At 40.1% G+C, this 16,469-nt stretch overlaps 1 protein-coding gene and 1 pseudogene across 1 annotated transcript in view; both read left to right on the plus strand.

The window, feature by feature from the left end:
* Window positions 1-5,678: 5,678 nt before the first annotated feature.
* Window positions 5,679-16,469, plus strand: part of LOC104921167 (noelin-2) — a 29,890-nt gene continuing 19,099 nt past the window's right edge. Inside the window, exons 1-3 of the mRNA XM_010733624.3 lie at window positions 5,679-6,267; window positions 12,589-12,738; window positions 15,951-16,106. Of these exons, the coding sequence (XP_010731926.1) occupies window positions 6,124-6,267; window positions 12,589-12,738; window positions 15,951-16,106 (450 nt within the window). The 5' untranslated portion in view covers window positions 5,679-6,123. The remainder of the gene's footprint in view (window positions 6,268-12,588; window positions 12,739-15,950; window positions 16,107-16,469) is intronic.
* On the plus strand, window positions 11,223-12,025 carry LOC113746508 (malate dehydrogenase, mitochondrial pseudogene; annotated as a pseudogene).

Raw genomic sequence — 16,469 nt, forward strand, 5'->3', positions numbered from 1 at the left:
AAACTGTTTTTTGTACCGGGCTGTAAACATGTTTATTTCTGCTGCTTTTCTTTCTGCTTTAATATAGAGGCTTATGGAGACTGACTCATTCTGTAGCCAGCCTCAAGTGGTCATTTGAGGAACTGCAGATTTTGGCACTTTCACATTCGCTTCACTTCACAGCAAAGGATTCGATTAATTGTTTCTACGGTTCATGTAACATGTTTAAGATGATAAAGGGGTACTCGATGAGTACATATAATGCATGTCAATTAAAAACAATTTATATATTCAAATTTGAATGTTATATGGTAAAAGTAAACTGATGTACGAACCAAATGGCAGCTGTAAGCACCCTTATTCTGAGAGGTCAGAAAAATAGGTTGGGGCCAATCCATTTAACGCCTCATGATTCATTAGTAAAATCTCAAATTATATTCTTAAAGTGGCTGGAAGCGAGTGGAGGGGATGATAAAATGTATGAAATGTGCTTTGACTTCCAGTTAAAAGCTCAGCAACTGCATATTCAACTGACTCCAAAGTGCTTTTCTAAGTGCAGAATATGGCTTGGTCTAAATGGTTTGAAATAATAAAAGCATGAATACATTTATTTAGGTCAGCAACACATATTTCAAACAAAAATAAATTACCCTGTACTTGTACTTGCTTTTCAAACATCAAATTTCTATCAAAGATGATTTCTAAATTTCTGGCAGAAAGCTGGCTTTGGGTTGGCATGAAGCCAGCTTTTTTTGCCTTAATTTCCACTGTGAATTGAATGGAAGAGGTGTGTGTTTGCGTGTGTGTGTGTGTGTTTGAGTGAAATGTATTAGTATTCTGTATTCGCTGTGTGTTTTCTGCATCTTGAGCATACACCGGACATGTTCTCTCTCGTTTTTTCTCTTTCCCCTTTCCTCTCTCTCCTGTCCAATCTGACATCTGCAGTACATCTAACAGACATTTTCCAGTGATGCTGAATCTTTAATAAGGTGAAGCAGACGAGCACAGCTCACCCGGGAGTGTTTAGCAGCTAATTTTCAGCAATGAAATATAGATGACATGACATGAAAGTCGCTCTACATCGTGGTTAACTACAAAATGCAAACATGGGGAATCTGCATATTTGTACTGTTTGAGCCTAAACCTAACCTCGACATGAGAGGTGCTGGTACAACTCTGTTTAATATTTTATTCCTTTTCAGTTGGTGCGTTGAAGATAAATGTTATAAGCCAATGAGGGTTTGTGATGTGGCTAGTGATAGCAATGTCTGTCCGTTGGCCCAAACTTGGTCAGGAGTGAAATATCTCAACAGTTAATGGATTGGATAAAAAAAACATGGCTCTAGTATTTATAGTCCTCAGAGGTTAAAATAATTATTTTAGCTTTATTCTCAGGCTTGCCAATGCCAACAGTAGGTCAGATTGCCATGCTAACGTGTTCCAATGAAGATTATCATGTATCTTAATATATCATACAGCAGTATGATTGAAATACTATTATATGTGCAATAAATTCTCAATATCAGTAGTTTCAGATTATTTTATTTACAGCAGTAAGTCAGATTTTCATGTCAACAAGTGCCAATGCTAAAAATTAGCATGTAGCTCAACTAACTGACTTTAGAAATCTCGCGTCTAGCTTAAAGCACAGCTTAATCTAAAGCAGTGTTTGATTGAAATACACTGATTTTTAATCCTAAATTTAATTATTTTTTAAAAACAATATCAATAATTTTAGATTATTTTATGTATGCACAGTTCTTGTATGGCAGTCTGTGAAAAATATTTAAGATTATATGTGTAATAGGTACAAAAGATGAGGTATTGTAACATATAGTTGGTTATTTTCTTAATCAATTGTTCAATGTGTAAAATGTCAGAAAACTGGGCCAAATGCATTTCTGAATTTCCCAGTGCCTTAAAATAGCTTGAAATTGACTTAAATTAAATTGAAGTTGATTTTAATGATACACTGATATTAACAATTTTTTGATTTGTTCAAATGATACCCAGCCACATCTTTATGTTACAACACTGGACTCCATGAGGCCAAAACCAACTCTTATTTCACATGCCATCTGTCACTGTCAAGTGCACCCACACAGCCTCTAACAACGTGTAATCTACAGCCTGTGTCGACGTAACAGATAATCATCCTCTTCTCCAACTCCTCCTTCCCTGTGCCCTCGCTTTCACCTTCTCTGTGACAGTTGTCCTCTCCAGTTGGTGCCTGAGTGGTTCTCCTCAGCAACACCACGACTGTGCTCTTCTTCTTCTACAGCCAAAGGGGATTCAGTCACCGCAGTCTGGCTAGAGAAGTCCATAACCCCAGAGGCTACATAAGTGAGGTGTACAGTCCTCAGTGGTACTTGAAGTAGACATCGGAGTCTCCTCGAAGTGTTCTGCAGGGTCACAGCTTGTGTTTTGTTTTTTAAAGCCAAACCTGGGTCAAGACCAGTGAGACCTGAAGGAGATGGTGATGGGTTCACCTGAAGCCCTTTGGGTGCTGCTCTTTACTGTCTGCTCATGTAAGGTAGGAGAACACTGTGCACACACCTCTAGCTTTTAACCTCTGAGTTTAGAACAAGGAGTTTGTCAGACAAGTCAAAATATTTCCAAGTTTGAGTTGAAAGTTAACTTGACAATGACAGTCAGATGACAGTGTTTAACTTTGTAATTCGTGCTGGACTTCAAAGCATAAAAAACATGAAGTTTATGGTAGAAACACACATTTTGGTACTTTTTTTTGGCTCTTTCAATTCCCATATTTAAAGAATGTATTTTGTTTTGCATGTAAAATGTATTTATATCTCCCAAAACACTCATCTTGTTGGAAATTTACATTTGCTTCCACTCTGGCTCTTTCTGAGCCTTTTCTACAAAGTCCAAAGAAATGCATCACAGATGACAACATAAAAAGGACTAGATAAATATGATATTTGCTGCCAGTGGACTTGTTTCCAGCATTTCCATGGGTGCCTTTCTTCTGGTCTCAGTTATAAAACACATTATTATAAATTTTGTACTCAGAGATATCATAATCATTGTTACCTTATTTTGGCTGGTTGTTTATTTTTAGGTTCCTGTCTGTTTTTTGCAGCTTTGCTCTGCTCTTTCACTGTATAAAAACATATTAAAGGAAGATACCTGGGTCAGTGACCATAAATACCCTGAAGGTGTGTGTCATACTGCTTCGTTGTCATGTCAGCTCTGTCTCCCTGTCGGCTGTATTACCCCTAAGTGCTGCTGATTGAAATATTCATGTAGGTTCAGCGTATTCGCTGTAGGGTGTTTTATGTATAATCCATGTGTGTCCTTGGGGCTCTTTACTGACACAAGAAAGCATGAGCATGTAACCACTGATGAGAACAAAGGCACGATAAAACATTTAGTGTTGGTTAGTTAAACTGTCGACACATAATGGCTCCAGGCATGAACCACAGAGCCGCTGTGTTCTTTTGTTTTGCAGTAAAGAGATGCTCATCTCTCTAACACAATTAGCTGTTAACACTGATGTTATGTACGACGTCTTGAATACTTTAACATTGTTTCATCAGCTTGATACTTCATTACTTTAACTCATTTTATGAGAAATGCTCATAAACATAATTTGGAATTGAAGTCAAGCTTCGGAAGTCCACAACAGAAAATGACTTTTGTTTGTGTTGGTGACTGGAAAACATTGTTAAATAAGATAGGATAGACTTTATTGATCCCACACTGGGGAAATTCACGGCAGCTCGTATACACAAGGTTGATAATAAATTACTCATAAATAAGAAATATATAGAACAAAGTGCTGAAGCCAGGTTGGTGTTAAAGAGTTTGTTAGCTGTTATAAAGAAGGACCTGTGGTAGAGCTCCTTCTTACATGGTAGGAGTAGCAGTCTGTTGCTGAAGGAGCTGTTAAAAGCTTCCACAGTCTCATGCAGGAGGTGAGAGGAGTTGTTCACGATGGATGTCAGCTTTGCTAACATCCTCCTCTCCCACACTTCCTCTGTGGAGTCTAGGGGGCAATTCAGGACAGAGCTGGACCTCTTGACTCTCTTTACTTTTTCTGTCCCTCTCTGATGCCACCACAGTGTCATAGAAAGTTTTGAGTCCAAAGGGCATCAGTAAGTGGACATGACTTTGACCTTTCTTGTTCAGGACATTTGTGTTGTCCGACCAGTCCAGTTTGTTGTTGAGGTGAATCCAATACCTGGATGTTCACCAGAGTGGTCTGAGGTGTCTTCCTTCTGAAGTCTTGTTTCTAGGACAGAGATCATTTCTTGAGTACCTAGCCTCACTGCAAAAAGGTTACTGGTTTGAACCTTGGCTGGGGCCTTTCTGTTTCCGAGTTTGCATGTTCTGTCTGCGTGGGTTCTCTCCCACATTCCAAAGACTTGCACATAACAGATTAAGTGTAATTTGCCCGTAGGTGTAAATGTAAGTGTGAAGGGTTGTTTGTCTCTATGTGCCCTGTGATAAGCAGGCGACTTGTCCAGGGTGTACCCTGCCTCTCGCCCAAAGTCAGCTAGGATAGGCTCTGATGAGGATAAGAGGTTACAGATAGTGGATGGATGGAGTATGCAGTGTGTTTACTCTTGAAAAGGGACAAAATAAAGTATAAAGCGGTTAACAGCTCCATTGGAGAAACATTTTAATGTCTCCTTGTGAATATATAATAGATGCAGTTACATGTATTACAACACAAAACAGGCGTGCAACATCATTCAGCAGAGGGGAGTCATCATAGATTATGATGGCAGTGGGCAGGAATGACTTCCTGCAAGCGCTCCATTTTACAGAGGAGTTGCAGGAGCCTCCGACTGAACGCACTCTGTTGTTTGAACAATGAGTCCTGCAGGGGATGTAAACTGTTGTTCATTATGTTGAGACATTTATGGAGCATCCTGCTCTCTACAACCAGCTCCAGGAGCTCCAGATCAGTTGATGTAACAGTGCACATCTTGTTTCCTGATTGTATAAAATAGTTTGCTACATTAATATTTTGTATTCATCTAACTTACAAAACAAGTATATAGTATATTCTGTATACTATATACTCTGTGGTACTAGCTCCTTTTCCCCTGCAGTGCCTGAGTATTACTGTCACACTGTTTGTTGCTTCCATAGAAACTCTGCAGATTCAGATAAAAACATCTTTAGAACATCTTGCACTTCATCTTCAAGTTTTTAAATTAAATCTAGTGTGAAACAGCTTGCATACTGAGTTTAAGAGGCACCGCTGACCACATGAGGGCACTGTCGCATTAGTTTGCAATGCACACACACACACACACACACACACACACACACACACACAGAGCAAGAACAGGTCAATCCAGAGCATTGTGCTTTCATGATGTAGGCGTTTGCATTTAATCAATATAAAGGAAAGTAGGTGGAAATAAACAGAGGAAAAGAATTCAATGTGTTCAATACGGATGAAAATGAAACATCAGAGGACAGGAAATGTGAGGAAAAAAGGGGCAATGGGTCGGATTAAAGACAATGGCGAGAGAAGATTATAAATGTTTAGTGATCTTTTGTCAAATTTAATGCTCGTTTAAAGAAATCCTGTTCAAGAGGGGAGTGTGCTCATTTGATGAATGAGTCAAGAGAATAGGTGAGAGTACAAGTGCGAGGGAGAGATGGAGGAGTGTGCCTGAGAGAGAAAAGGGAAGAGGGTGGAGGGAGGGAGGGAGGGAGGCAGAGGCAGAGAGTTAGTGGATAAATGAGAGAGCAGCGCTGGCTCAGCCACAGAGTCTTACTGCCAGGCGAAGGAAGGAGTCCAGGAAACACACACACAGCTCAGTAGGACCTAACCAGCTGTTTCAAGGAGCATCTCCTGCAGCCTCTAGCTCAGCGTTTGATGTTTGGACTTGATGTATCTTCACATGGAGGCATCTGGTGTGGCTTGTGCTCCAGGATTTACTCTCTAACCTGTGGCAGTGTAGAAGCAGCAGTGGGACCATTACTGACTTTTTTTTTGTTGGATTGTAAATGCTGAAAACTCTTGAGCGTGTTTTTACCTGTAGCATCATGATGTTTTTAGTATGACTCCTGTCAGCAGTTTGGATTGTGTGTGAGAGCCAGCCAGTAAGACTTTGTCTGTGTGTGTGTGTGTGTTGTGTTGTGTGTGAATGTGTGTGTGTCAGGATGAGTGTTCCCATGTTGAAGATTGGCGCGGTGCTCAGCACCATGGCTATGGTAACTAACTGGATGTCCCAGACTCTGCCGTCGCTGGTTGGACTCAATGGAACCATCATCTCCCCTGAGGGCACACATGAGCGGATCGTCAGTGTATGTAATCTGTATACACACACCACACACACACACACACACCACACACACACTCACACACACACTGTGCTGTAAGAGTTATTTTTCCAAAACTAAACCAAAAGTTCATCTTTCACATCCTCTAAAATGTGTCAGTTTCACAGCACAGATGTTTTTGTCATCCTGTACACTCTCATGCCTGAATCTGCTGCTCTGTGTACATATAATAACATCAGCTCTCTAATGTGGCATTCTCTGCATTTAATAAGAGAAATTACTGTCTTTAAATTGCAGCAGGAAAAAAGGAATAAAATTTACAGATTCAATAACATTTATCCAACATGCAGCACATAGTTGATCTGTTCACTGGTGCAGAACATAGAGTGGGGAAAAAAGAGCACAGCGTGTCACAAATATGACAAATAAACAGCACTGATATATAAATAAATAACTGTTGATATGACTCATAAAGAACATATTATACCATATGCAGCCACTGCTACACACACACACACACACACACACACACACACATGCGCGGGGGGGTAGGATTGCTCTCTCTCTGACTTACTGGGGTGATATTTCTCCTGGGGAAGGCTGACTCACCCGTGGGACAGCCAGCAATTTGTTGCCCTAGCAACACCCTGACAACCCCAGCCCCAGTGTACATATAGATATTGGAGCACTGCACATGCAGTTCTCTCACGCTGTGTGTATACACATACATATATATATGTATATATTGTCTATGTATATGTATGCATGTGTTTGTGTGCAGTTGGGCTTTGCATGGTTTAGTTTTCTGGCTTTAGAGCCACCTCACAGCTGCTGTGTGGCAGTACTTTGCAAGTTCAGCAAAGTACACGCAGTCTCAAGTAGCAAGTAGACGCCTACACAGAGAACAGATGGAGATGTTAGAGGTTCGATGTTGATACTTTGTGCTAGGACATAATAGGCAGAGAAGGTCTTAAATCTTAAGCTGTTATGTTGACGTAAATCGGACTTGTGAATTGTCGGCCAGATGGTTTTTTTTTGTGTGTGATACAGGAGCTCAAGTATTCAATGCCATTTATTTGAATTTATTTTAGACTGGATACTATTTAACTGTAATAATAATACAAAAATGGTTATCCATTTTCTAGCTTCTTCTGAGTTTATCCTCATTGGGAGCCAATCTGATCAGCTGACTGAGGGCAAGAGGCAGGGACAAGTCGCCAGCTCATCACAGGGCACATAGAGACAAACTACCATTCGCGCTTACATTCACACCTGCAGGAAATTTAGAGTCACCAATTAATCTATTAAGTGCATGTCTTTGGACTGTGGGAGAGAGCACACGGACATGGTAAGAACATGCAAACTCCACAGAGAGAGGGTTCAAACCAGGAGCTTTCTTGCTGTGAGGCGACAGTGCTAACCACTGCACCATTGTGCCACCCCAAGATGGTCACAATATATTCATTTAAAGTTTATCTAAAGTTAGAATAAATATGTGTTCTGAGTTTGTCAGACCAAAGAAGAAAGTGTTATTAACCACCCAGCCAAATTTGAATGATTAAAAATATTGACAGGTTTATGAAAGTAGGTGTCAAAATCAGGTAAACATGAGCAGCAGCAGTATTCTCAGCTCTTGGACTGAGATGACACTCTGAGATGAATTCATCTCTATCTCTCTGCTAGGGGTGCAGGGGTACGTTTAGGGTGGCCTCAGTGTGTCATCGAGCCACCCTTTAGGACCGCCCAAAAAATCCTGGACTGAAAACTGATGAAAAACTGTTTTAACCTCTAACTCCACATTTCATTTTAAAGTCTTTTCACATGTTTTCAGCAACTATTATCCAACATATTTAATGTATTTTGAAAGAAGTCTCAGAATTGCCTTAAATTTTAATTGCAGATTTTAATGTTTTTAAGTTATCCTTTACTTTATGTTAACTATTACCACCATTAATCTAATAATTTAGCTACCTATTTTAACATTCACTGATAACCTTTAGCTATTTCAACTGTTGGTTTACAGCTAACTACTTCAACATCTAATACATTCATTTTAGCGTTGTATTTCAATCATTCATGTTTTATTTTCAGCTATTTATTTCATTATCCATTACTGTTTAGTGGTCCCCTCTTGCTCGCCTTGCTCATTTGCAGGTGTTCAGGTATTACAGCTGACCCGTGTAGATGTTTTTAAATCAGCTTGTTTTTCAAAACAGTTGAACTACTCCATAATCATGCTACATTACCCCCTGGCAAATGCTGAAGTACCCCCTTGGGTACAAGTAGTGAGCACTTAGATTTTTGTGGGTAGAATAAGCTGCATTTGTTGAGTATTTTATGTGCATCCCGACTCTCCTGCCTCTGCCTCGATCTTTCCAGTTCTTGTTAACTCTCTCTGCTCGCTCTCGCTATTTGCGCTGATCACAATCAGATGAGCTGCCTAAATAGATTTTTATCATTTTCCTCTTGTGTGAAATGAGCCCTTAGGTGCCGTATGTCCTTCTCTGCTTAATTACATTGAGCAGTCGGCACAAATGATGCTTACATTCTCATCCCATCCACGTCCTCCTGTTTCAAACGCCCCTACCCCCCATCAGCTTTATTGTAAACAGGACTTCAAGGTTACCACTCCAAACCCAGCTGATTGATTTATCAGATGTTTCCCTCCACCTCCTCTTCCTGTACCTCCTCTCACGTCTCCATCCTCCCAGCTTCCTCCTCTTGTCGTTATTCTTTTTCAGGGTTTGTAGGGCAGCTTCTCAGTGAGATTACTGTGACTGGCTGTTGTGTGTCAGGTTGAGCTCAGCTATGCTTTTACATTGTTCTAAAATGTTAACACTAAGTAGGTCAAACTAAAGACCTGGTTAAATCTCACCAAAATGAGCTCATGATTTCACGTGTGCTCTCATTTAATGCGTTGTGACTCGGGTCCAACGTTTAGACCCCAGGGAACAAATGCTGTCACCTCAGCAATACTTAATGAGGTACTAAATAACCCAGAAAATTAAAAAAGGAAACGTGTGTCTTTATATAACAACTTAAGTAGTGTTTTAAAACTGTTGATAAATGTATGTGTCTTGCTGTGTGCAATGTGTTCAACACCTACCTTCCCGAGTTCACCTCTACAGGTGATAAATGTTACACTATGTTCACCAGCCTTGGTTGCTTACTTTGTCTGTCTGCTGTTCGGTGCTGCAGGTCACATGTAGTTTGTTTGTAGAGCCTGGAAACAATGGTATTCAGATCAGTGAGAGTAAACCAAAACAATAAAGTTGTGGGTCATCAAAACAATGAGCTGAAATGCTGTAAAGCTTCATAGACCTGAGTGGAACTGCAAAAAGGCAGATTTAAGTGTCCATTTTTTTCAAGTTGCTGAAACTGGATTGGTTACACCTATGAAGACACCAAAAATCAAGACAATACACTGTATTGTTTGACATCTCCAATAATTAATCGAGCCTGAAAGAACCCAAGAGGCAACCTCCATGGCTGTGAAGTAAAGTTTATGCCGAAGTGCCAAAACTGCAGTTCCACTTGAAGCTGGATGCAGAACGAGTCAAACTCCATAAGCCCCCATATTAAAATGTCCAACTTCACAGCAGAAATAAACATGTTTATAGCCTGGTACAAAGAATTTTAGCTAATAGCTCATTTCCCCTTTCATGACAACTGTACTGAGTCTGATTTTATTTATATAGCTCATCTTTTTAAATTATATTTAGGCATAAAGTTATGCATTATTAACAGCGAGGCCGTTCTGATAACAGGTGGATGACATTACAGGCTTGTTTGAGCACCCAGGCATCATTCAGCTCACCTCAGGTCCACGGATGAGCCACGTCTTTGCCGACTTTTAGCCGGAAGGCGGAAGAGACATGAATGCCAACATGGCGGTGATCAGGGCCACAGATTTTGAGCTTCAAAGCAGCGCTTCAGAAACCTGAGGGTGACGGCATCCATCATTTATACTCTCAGTGATCTAACGCTCAGTCATCTTTGGTAGCCCGATGAAGCTTGAATTTTTTCAGATTTATATTTAAAGTCCAGCTACTTGAATGAAGTTTTTTTTGGATATTTGATGCTTTAACTTTCAACATTCAAAGAGGGGATTGATCATACCACAAAAATTCAAGATTTTAATGCTATAAATCCAAATTACAATTTAGTTTCTATAAAATTTGCTTCAGGCATCTTTTTTGTACCATCAAGACTGGAAGCGTGCATTGGAATGGACTGCGAGGAGGGTTGAAATAATTTTTTTTTGTGCAGATTTCTGGGCACTCTGGGGAGCCAGTGACTTTTTGCCAAAGAGAACAGCAGCTCTGGCTGTAGATGCAGAGGGTGGATAGTCTCCAATTCTGCTGCAAGCTTTCCTGGATACAGACATGTGGAAGATGTCACAGCTGATTTTAGCTGAAGACGAGAAATGTCCAATTTAGACATGGATGTCTATGGTGCAGTCAAGTACAATAAAGTGCAAAAAGCATGCACTCTCCTTTTTACAAACCCAAATGGACACTTAATCACAGGATGAGTCCAGTCGTGAGCTCACAAAATCCTGCTGAGATTTACCAGAAAGATAGCATTCGACAGAAACATTTTAAAAGGAAAATATTTGTCCACCCTCCTAACTACAGCGTGACCTGAATAACATGCAGAGATGCTGAGAGGATGTGTGTTGTGTGTTAGAAAAAGGAACAAAAGATATTGCTTCTGTACTATGACTCACTGGGTCTCTTTGAAAAAACACTTCACAAAAAATAGATCCATACAAACTAACAACAACAAAAAAGAAACAGAAAACGGCAAACACACAAAAAAAAAATAATAAAACATGCACTTCAGCGGCTATGAAATAAAGCTTTGACATTTTACTTTTTAAAAACAGAACAAGGTTTACCACCTTAAAGGACCACTGTCTAAGATTTTGACATATAGTTGCTGACTGCAAGAAGGACAAACTACTTAGAGGCAAATGACCCGTGGCTATAATCTGCATTATTGCCAACTCTGTCAACTCCACCATCCTGGTCCTGAAGAAGTATGGAGTGTACAACCCCAACAGATTGTTTGGTGTCACAACCCTGAACATTATCTGAGCAAACGCCATCATGGAAGAGACCTCTGACCCAGCTCTTGTCAATGTCCCAGTCAATGGAGGTCATGCTGGGAAGACCGTCAATCCCCTCATTTCCCAAAACATCTGCTGAGTAACCAGCTGTCCACCTTTGACCGGCAGGAACTTGGAGGCTGACACAGAGGTGGTGAAGGCCAAAGCTGGAGCAGGATCTGTTACCCTCTTCATGGCTTATCCTGGTGCTCGCTTCACCTTCTACCTACTGGACGTCATGAATGGAAAGGAAGTGTTGGAGCGCTCCAGTGTCAGGTCTGAGGAGACAGAGTTCAATTGCTTTTCCACATCTATTCGCCTGGGGAAGAACTGCATTGCAGGGAAAACCTTAAAGGAAAAGTTGGTGGCTGACACCATGAAGAATGGGCTAAAATAAAGTGAACAGGAGACGCTAAGGTTAAGACCTGCGAATGATAATTTGTTCTGTCTTGACTTGAAAGCCATCTCAAGATTTACCCAAATTTCTCTTTTTACACCTTGTACCACCTCAAAAAATAGGCTGTACAAGTACCACCATGATAACTTTACAACATCAAAATACAGTTCACAAAGGTGGCAGTTTTTTTTTCTAATAAGGAGATATTTTGCTGTTGACTTTTGTTGAAGCCTGAATAGAACCGGTTCACGAACCAGAGGATTGATGGAAAATGGGTACGCTTCTTTTGCTGATATTTCCCAGTTGGAGCCACGATTTCAGTGTTTTTAAACCATTTACTTTACCTCTGCTTTCATATCTTGTTTCATCATAATTTGGCTGATAATTAATCATGAATGTATACGTGCTATGTACATGACTATGTAGCGAGCTGATACTGCAATGCAAAACTTTGTATAGGATTTTAGTAATGTGTGTTTTTAGGGAATTTATTTCATTTTTTTTAAGAATATTTCAGAGATTCCTTTACCACTGGAGAGAGGTTACGCACCACCAGTGGTACACGTATCATAAATTGTGATCAAGTGGTTTAGTTTGCCCATTCTGGGCGACTGTAGAAACATGGTGGTTAAATATGGTGCACTCTGTGGAAGAGGACCTGACTGTTTTAACACAGTTGTGTAAGAATTTATTATTTAAATCAGGTAGAATGAAAAACTGTTTTTCGCAAAAGGTTTGAGCTATTGACAAAAACTGTTGACCTTCTCCTCTGTTGGAGGCCCAGTTCACGTGGTATTCCTGCAGTGACTTCATTAACACAGAGCCTATTTGTGTGCAGGGTATGTACCCAGGCTCAGAGGAGGGCTGGCAGGTGTACAGCACGGCTTCAGATCCTGACGGCAGGTGCGTTTGCACGGTGGTCGCTCCGGCACGAAACCTTTGCAAACGAGACCCACGGAGTCGACAACTACGCCTGCTGACCGAACAGGTGTGTGTTGTGTGTATCTGTTTGTCTTTGTTTGACTCCGAGTGCATCCGTCTGTGTTGCAGTGGTCAGCATTGCGATGCAGCACAGGGGGAGAGGCAGCGTACTGGAATGAAATATTCACTGGTCTGTCTCTTTGTTTTGACACTTGCAGACACACACATGAACACACACACATGAACACACACACACACACACACACACACACACACACTCAGGTTTCACTGACAGATGTATCCCTGATACATCAGTAGCTGTATCCTCTAAAGACTTGCAGTCGTTCAACATGCCAAAAGAGTTTAAATGCAAAGGAAGCACTGACAGATGGAAGGAAACAAACACTTTGTTCTATAGGCAGGCTTTTTATGAGTATATGTGTGCTTCAACGTCAGCTGAATGTGTTCATATACAGTACATGTGTGTGTGTTTATATGATGATATGCATCTGGCTGCGTAAGCACCTTTGGTTGAATGTATATGTGTGTCCTGAGAGAGAAATAAAAGTGATTTGTGACAGAAGTAGATGAATTATTGAACACCATCAGACCAGCAAACATTTCCCAAAGCATGCACTACTGCAAGGCTCACACATCAAGATATATACATCCTGTATTCTCGCCAAAGTAAAAGCGGACCACAGCGCACGCACACACACACACACACACAATAACATCATGAAGATTATAACTCTTTTTTCATTCACTTCACAGCCGGTGTTACATTCTGTTCTCCCCGTCACTTAAAAAGAGTGAGAAAAGAGAAAGGTAGATGAACGCTATCTGGAATATCGTCTTCTCTTCTCACCTCACTCTTTTCCTGTTGGGAGGCTTCTGTATTTATGAATCTTAATTAGCTCAGCATTTCTCAGGAAGTGACACCTAGATCCTGCTGTGTGTGTGTGTGTGTGTGTGTGTGTGTGTGTGTGTGTGTGTGTGTGTGTGTGTGTGTGTGTGTGTGTGTGTGCTTACGTCCTCGGCCTCCCCAGCATATGTTACAGCGGGAGATGTGTGGGTGGTTTTGTTTTGTTTGTTTGCATATAAACTTCTGGATATCTGGGCCATTTTTATAATAGATTTTTTTTCCCCTCTCGCATGCTTGTTTTTTCATTCAATATCAAAAGATATTTGAAGTATCTGGTAGCATTTCAGGGTGGTTAATGAGAAGAAGCGTGGGAGTGTTTGTTTCTTGAGAGAAAAAAAAACAGATTGTATGTGAGAATATGATGACTTTGTATCATGTTGTTAAGCCAAGGTTAGTTCACCCTAAGTTTAGACTGCACATAACCCTAAAAACATATTTTCTTACGCCTCTATTTTGTATTGTATTTCAAATGAAGGTAGAATGGATATTGTTTGTGGTGCTCGCAGCTTTACAAAATTACATTTAAAAGATTCAGAAGCAATGTGCCTTTCCAGAATCATCGTCTCCCGTATTTTAGATAATCCACAGTCCCCACAGTAAAAGGTTTAAACTGGATTCACTTTGTTCTGAAGAAATAATCACTATGAAAACGAAGTGTGATCTTTTCTTATTTTGAACTAAGCGAACAGTGAAACTTTGTTTCAAACTAATTAATTAAGGATTACTTGATCGGTTGCCATGAATCTTTTGAACGGACATCTGTGCTCCTCAGAGGATGAACCCCAATGACCTCGCTGGTCCATTAAGTTTTATTTTTTCCTCGTAAAGGTTCATATTTTTTTACTTCATATAGAAATATGTATAAACAAACAACTACTGTATGGACATTTGTTACAGATATTCAAGGTCCCCAGGGGATAATTATTCCTGTGAGTTCTGATAATGTTGGTGGTTCACAGATGTCCAGGTCATCTTTCTCAGAGAAAGGTTAAATCAGTCAGAACTGAAGAAGCCTCTTGGATGAGAGATAAAACGCCTTTCCTTTCTTTTTGTAGTACCATCATCAGGTCAAAATCTTTTTTTAATTTTTAGATTTGAGACTAATAAGAAATGTTAGCATGCTGACAGGTTTAACTAAGGTGGCCTCACAGAGCTGCTAGGTAGGCTGTAGACTCTTAATTTTGTTAACAAGCAGATAAGATAGCTGCTTCTGTCACAGTGAACCCAAATGCATAAAGAAGGTGAGGTGAACAAAAGTACTTAATGATTGAAGAACAGGTTGGCAAACTAAAAATAACAGCGAAGCAGCTGGTGAGTCAATGGGGCAATAACAAAGTACAGAAATCCAAGTATCTATGTGAAGTCCAATCAACAGATATCCGAATAAACAAGAGCAAGAGAACAACAGAACAAAGAATCTGGAACTTAAACAGGACGAGGGAGCAGAACGCAGGATGATAAGAGACAAAGGAACGCAGGGACTAAATAACACAAGGGAGGACAACTAGACAACTAATGAGGGAAAATGAACACAGGCAGGAAGTAGAAATACACACACAAAGACACAGAGATAATTTGAAAATAAAACAGGAAAACAACAAACTGAAAACCATGACAGCTACAGTATCTCCAAATAATGAATGATTAATGTCTAAAAGACTAGATAGAATGTAGACATATGTTAAAGTTAAAATATAAGATAGATCTGAATTCAAATTAAACCTGTACTAAGTTATTACTGTAAAGATGAACAGAAATTAAACCTATGCTAAGAACTTTACAAGTAGAAAACTATATGTAAGTAAATAGAAATAATAAATAGAACTACAAATAGAGATAAAAACAATATACAATTAAATTAGACTGTAGACATTGAATGATAGTCACAGCATTAGCAGAGGTAGTGCAAATCGAGACTACAGTAATAGATAAACTGAGTTTATGTTTCTGGATAGACACAAAGCTTCTAAATTTGTCAATGCTGTAAGTAACACACATGAAATTAAATTCTAATATTGTAATGATTTGGAAGCAGAAATCTCACAGATGGTCGTCTCCTGGGCAGAGAAACTCACCACACCGGAAGAAGTATGTGTAAGAAAACTTGTCTTTTTGGAATTTGGATGAACTGACCCTTTAAATATTTCCATCACATCACAACAGTCACATTGGTAGGCGAACAACAGGTGTTCGGAAAACAAATAACAGGTGGCAGTAATCAGACAACAGCCAAAACCAATCAGAAGGATTCTGGGGATGCACAATACTAACAATGATCAGTCATATTATTAACTTTTGTGTGTGTGTGTGTGTGTGTGTGTGTGTGTGTGTGTGTGTGTGTGTGTGTGTGTTAGGTGCAGAATGTGAGTCAGTCCATGGAGGTGGTAGACTTGCGGACATCCAGAGACCTGCAGTACGTCCGAGACTCTGAGCCGCTGCTGAGAGGAGTGGACGGACGCTTACACACTTATGTGGCCAGTCCCCGTGCTCTGACGGCAAAGGGCCTGCAGGTACACACACACCCCCACACCAACACCCAGAGACACACACACACACACACACAGAGTGTAAGACGGTCGCTGTAGGGAACACATAACCTTTAGTGTGAAAACATTGATTTCACGCATGCCAAGCTGCACTCAGACACGAGAGCATCTTTTGTGAAGGGACAAAATTTGTCTCGAAGCTGTCAATTCAGAGGCTTCATGGAAAAGTGTCGCAAAGCTTTGTACAGAAGGCACCATCTGGTATAAGTGTGCCATTTTAATATTAATGTTGAAATTTACATAATTTTGACACACAAAAGAAAAGGGTGTTTATTTATTTACTTTTTTCAATTTGGTGTCTTCATTTTAAGTTTGCAGGAGAGAAGA

This window comes from Larimichthys crocea, chromosome X (assembly GCF_000972845.2).
Source record: "Larimichthys crocea isolate SSNF chromosome X, L_crocea_2.0, whole genome shotgun sequence".
Taxonomy (NCBI): domain Eukaryota; kingdom Metazoa; phylum Chordata; class Actinopteri; family Sciaenidae; genus Larimichthys; species Larimichthys crocea.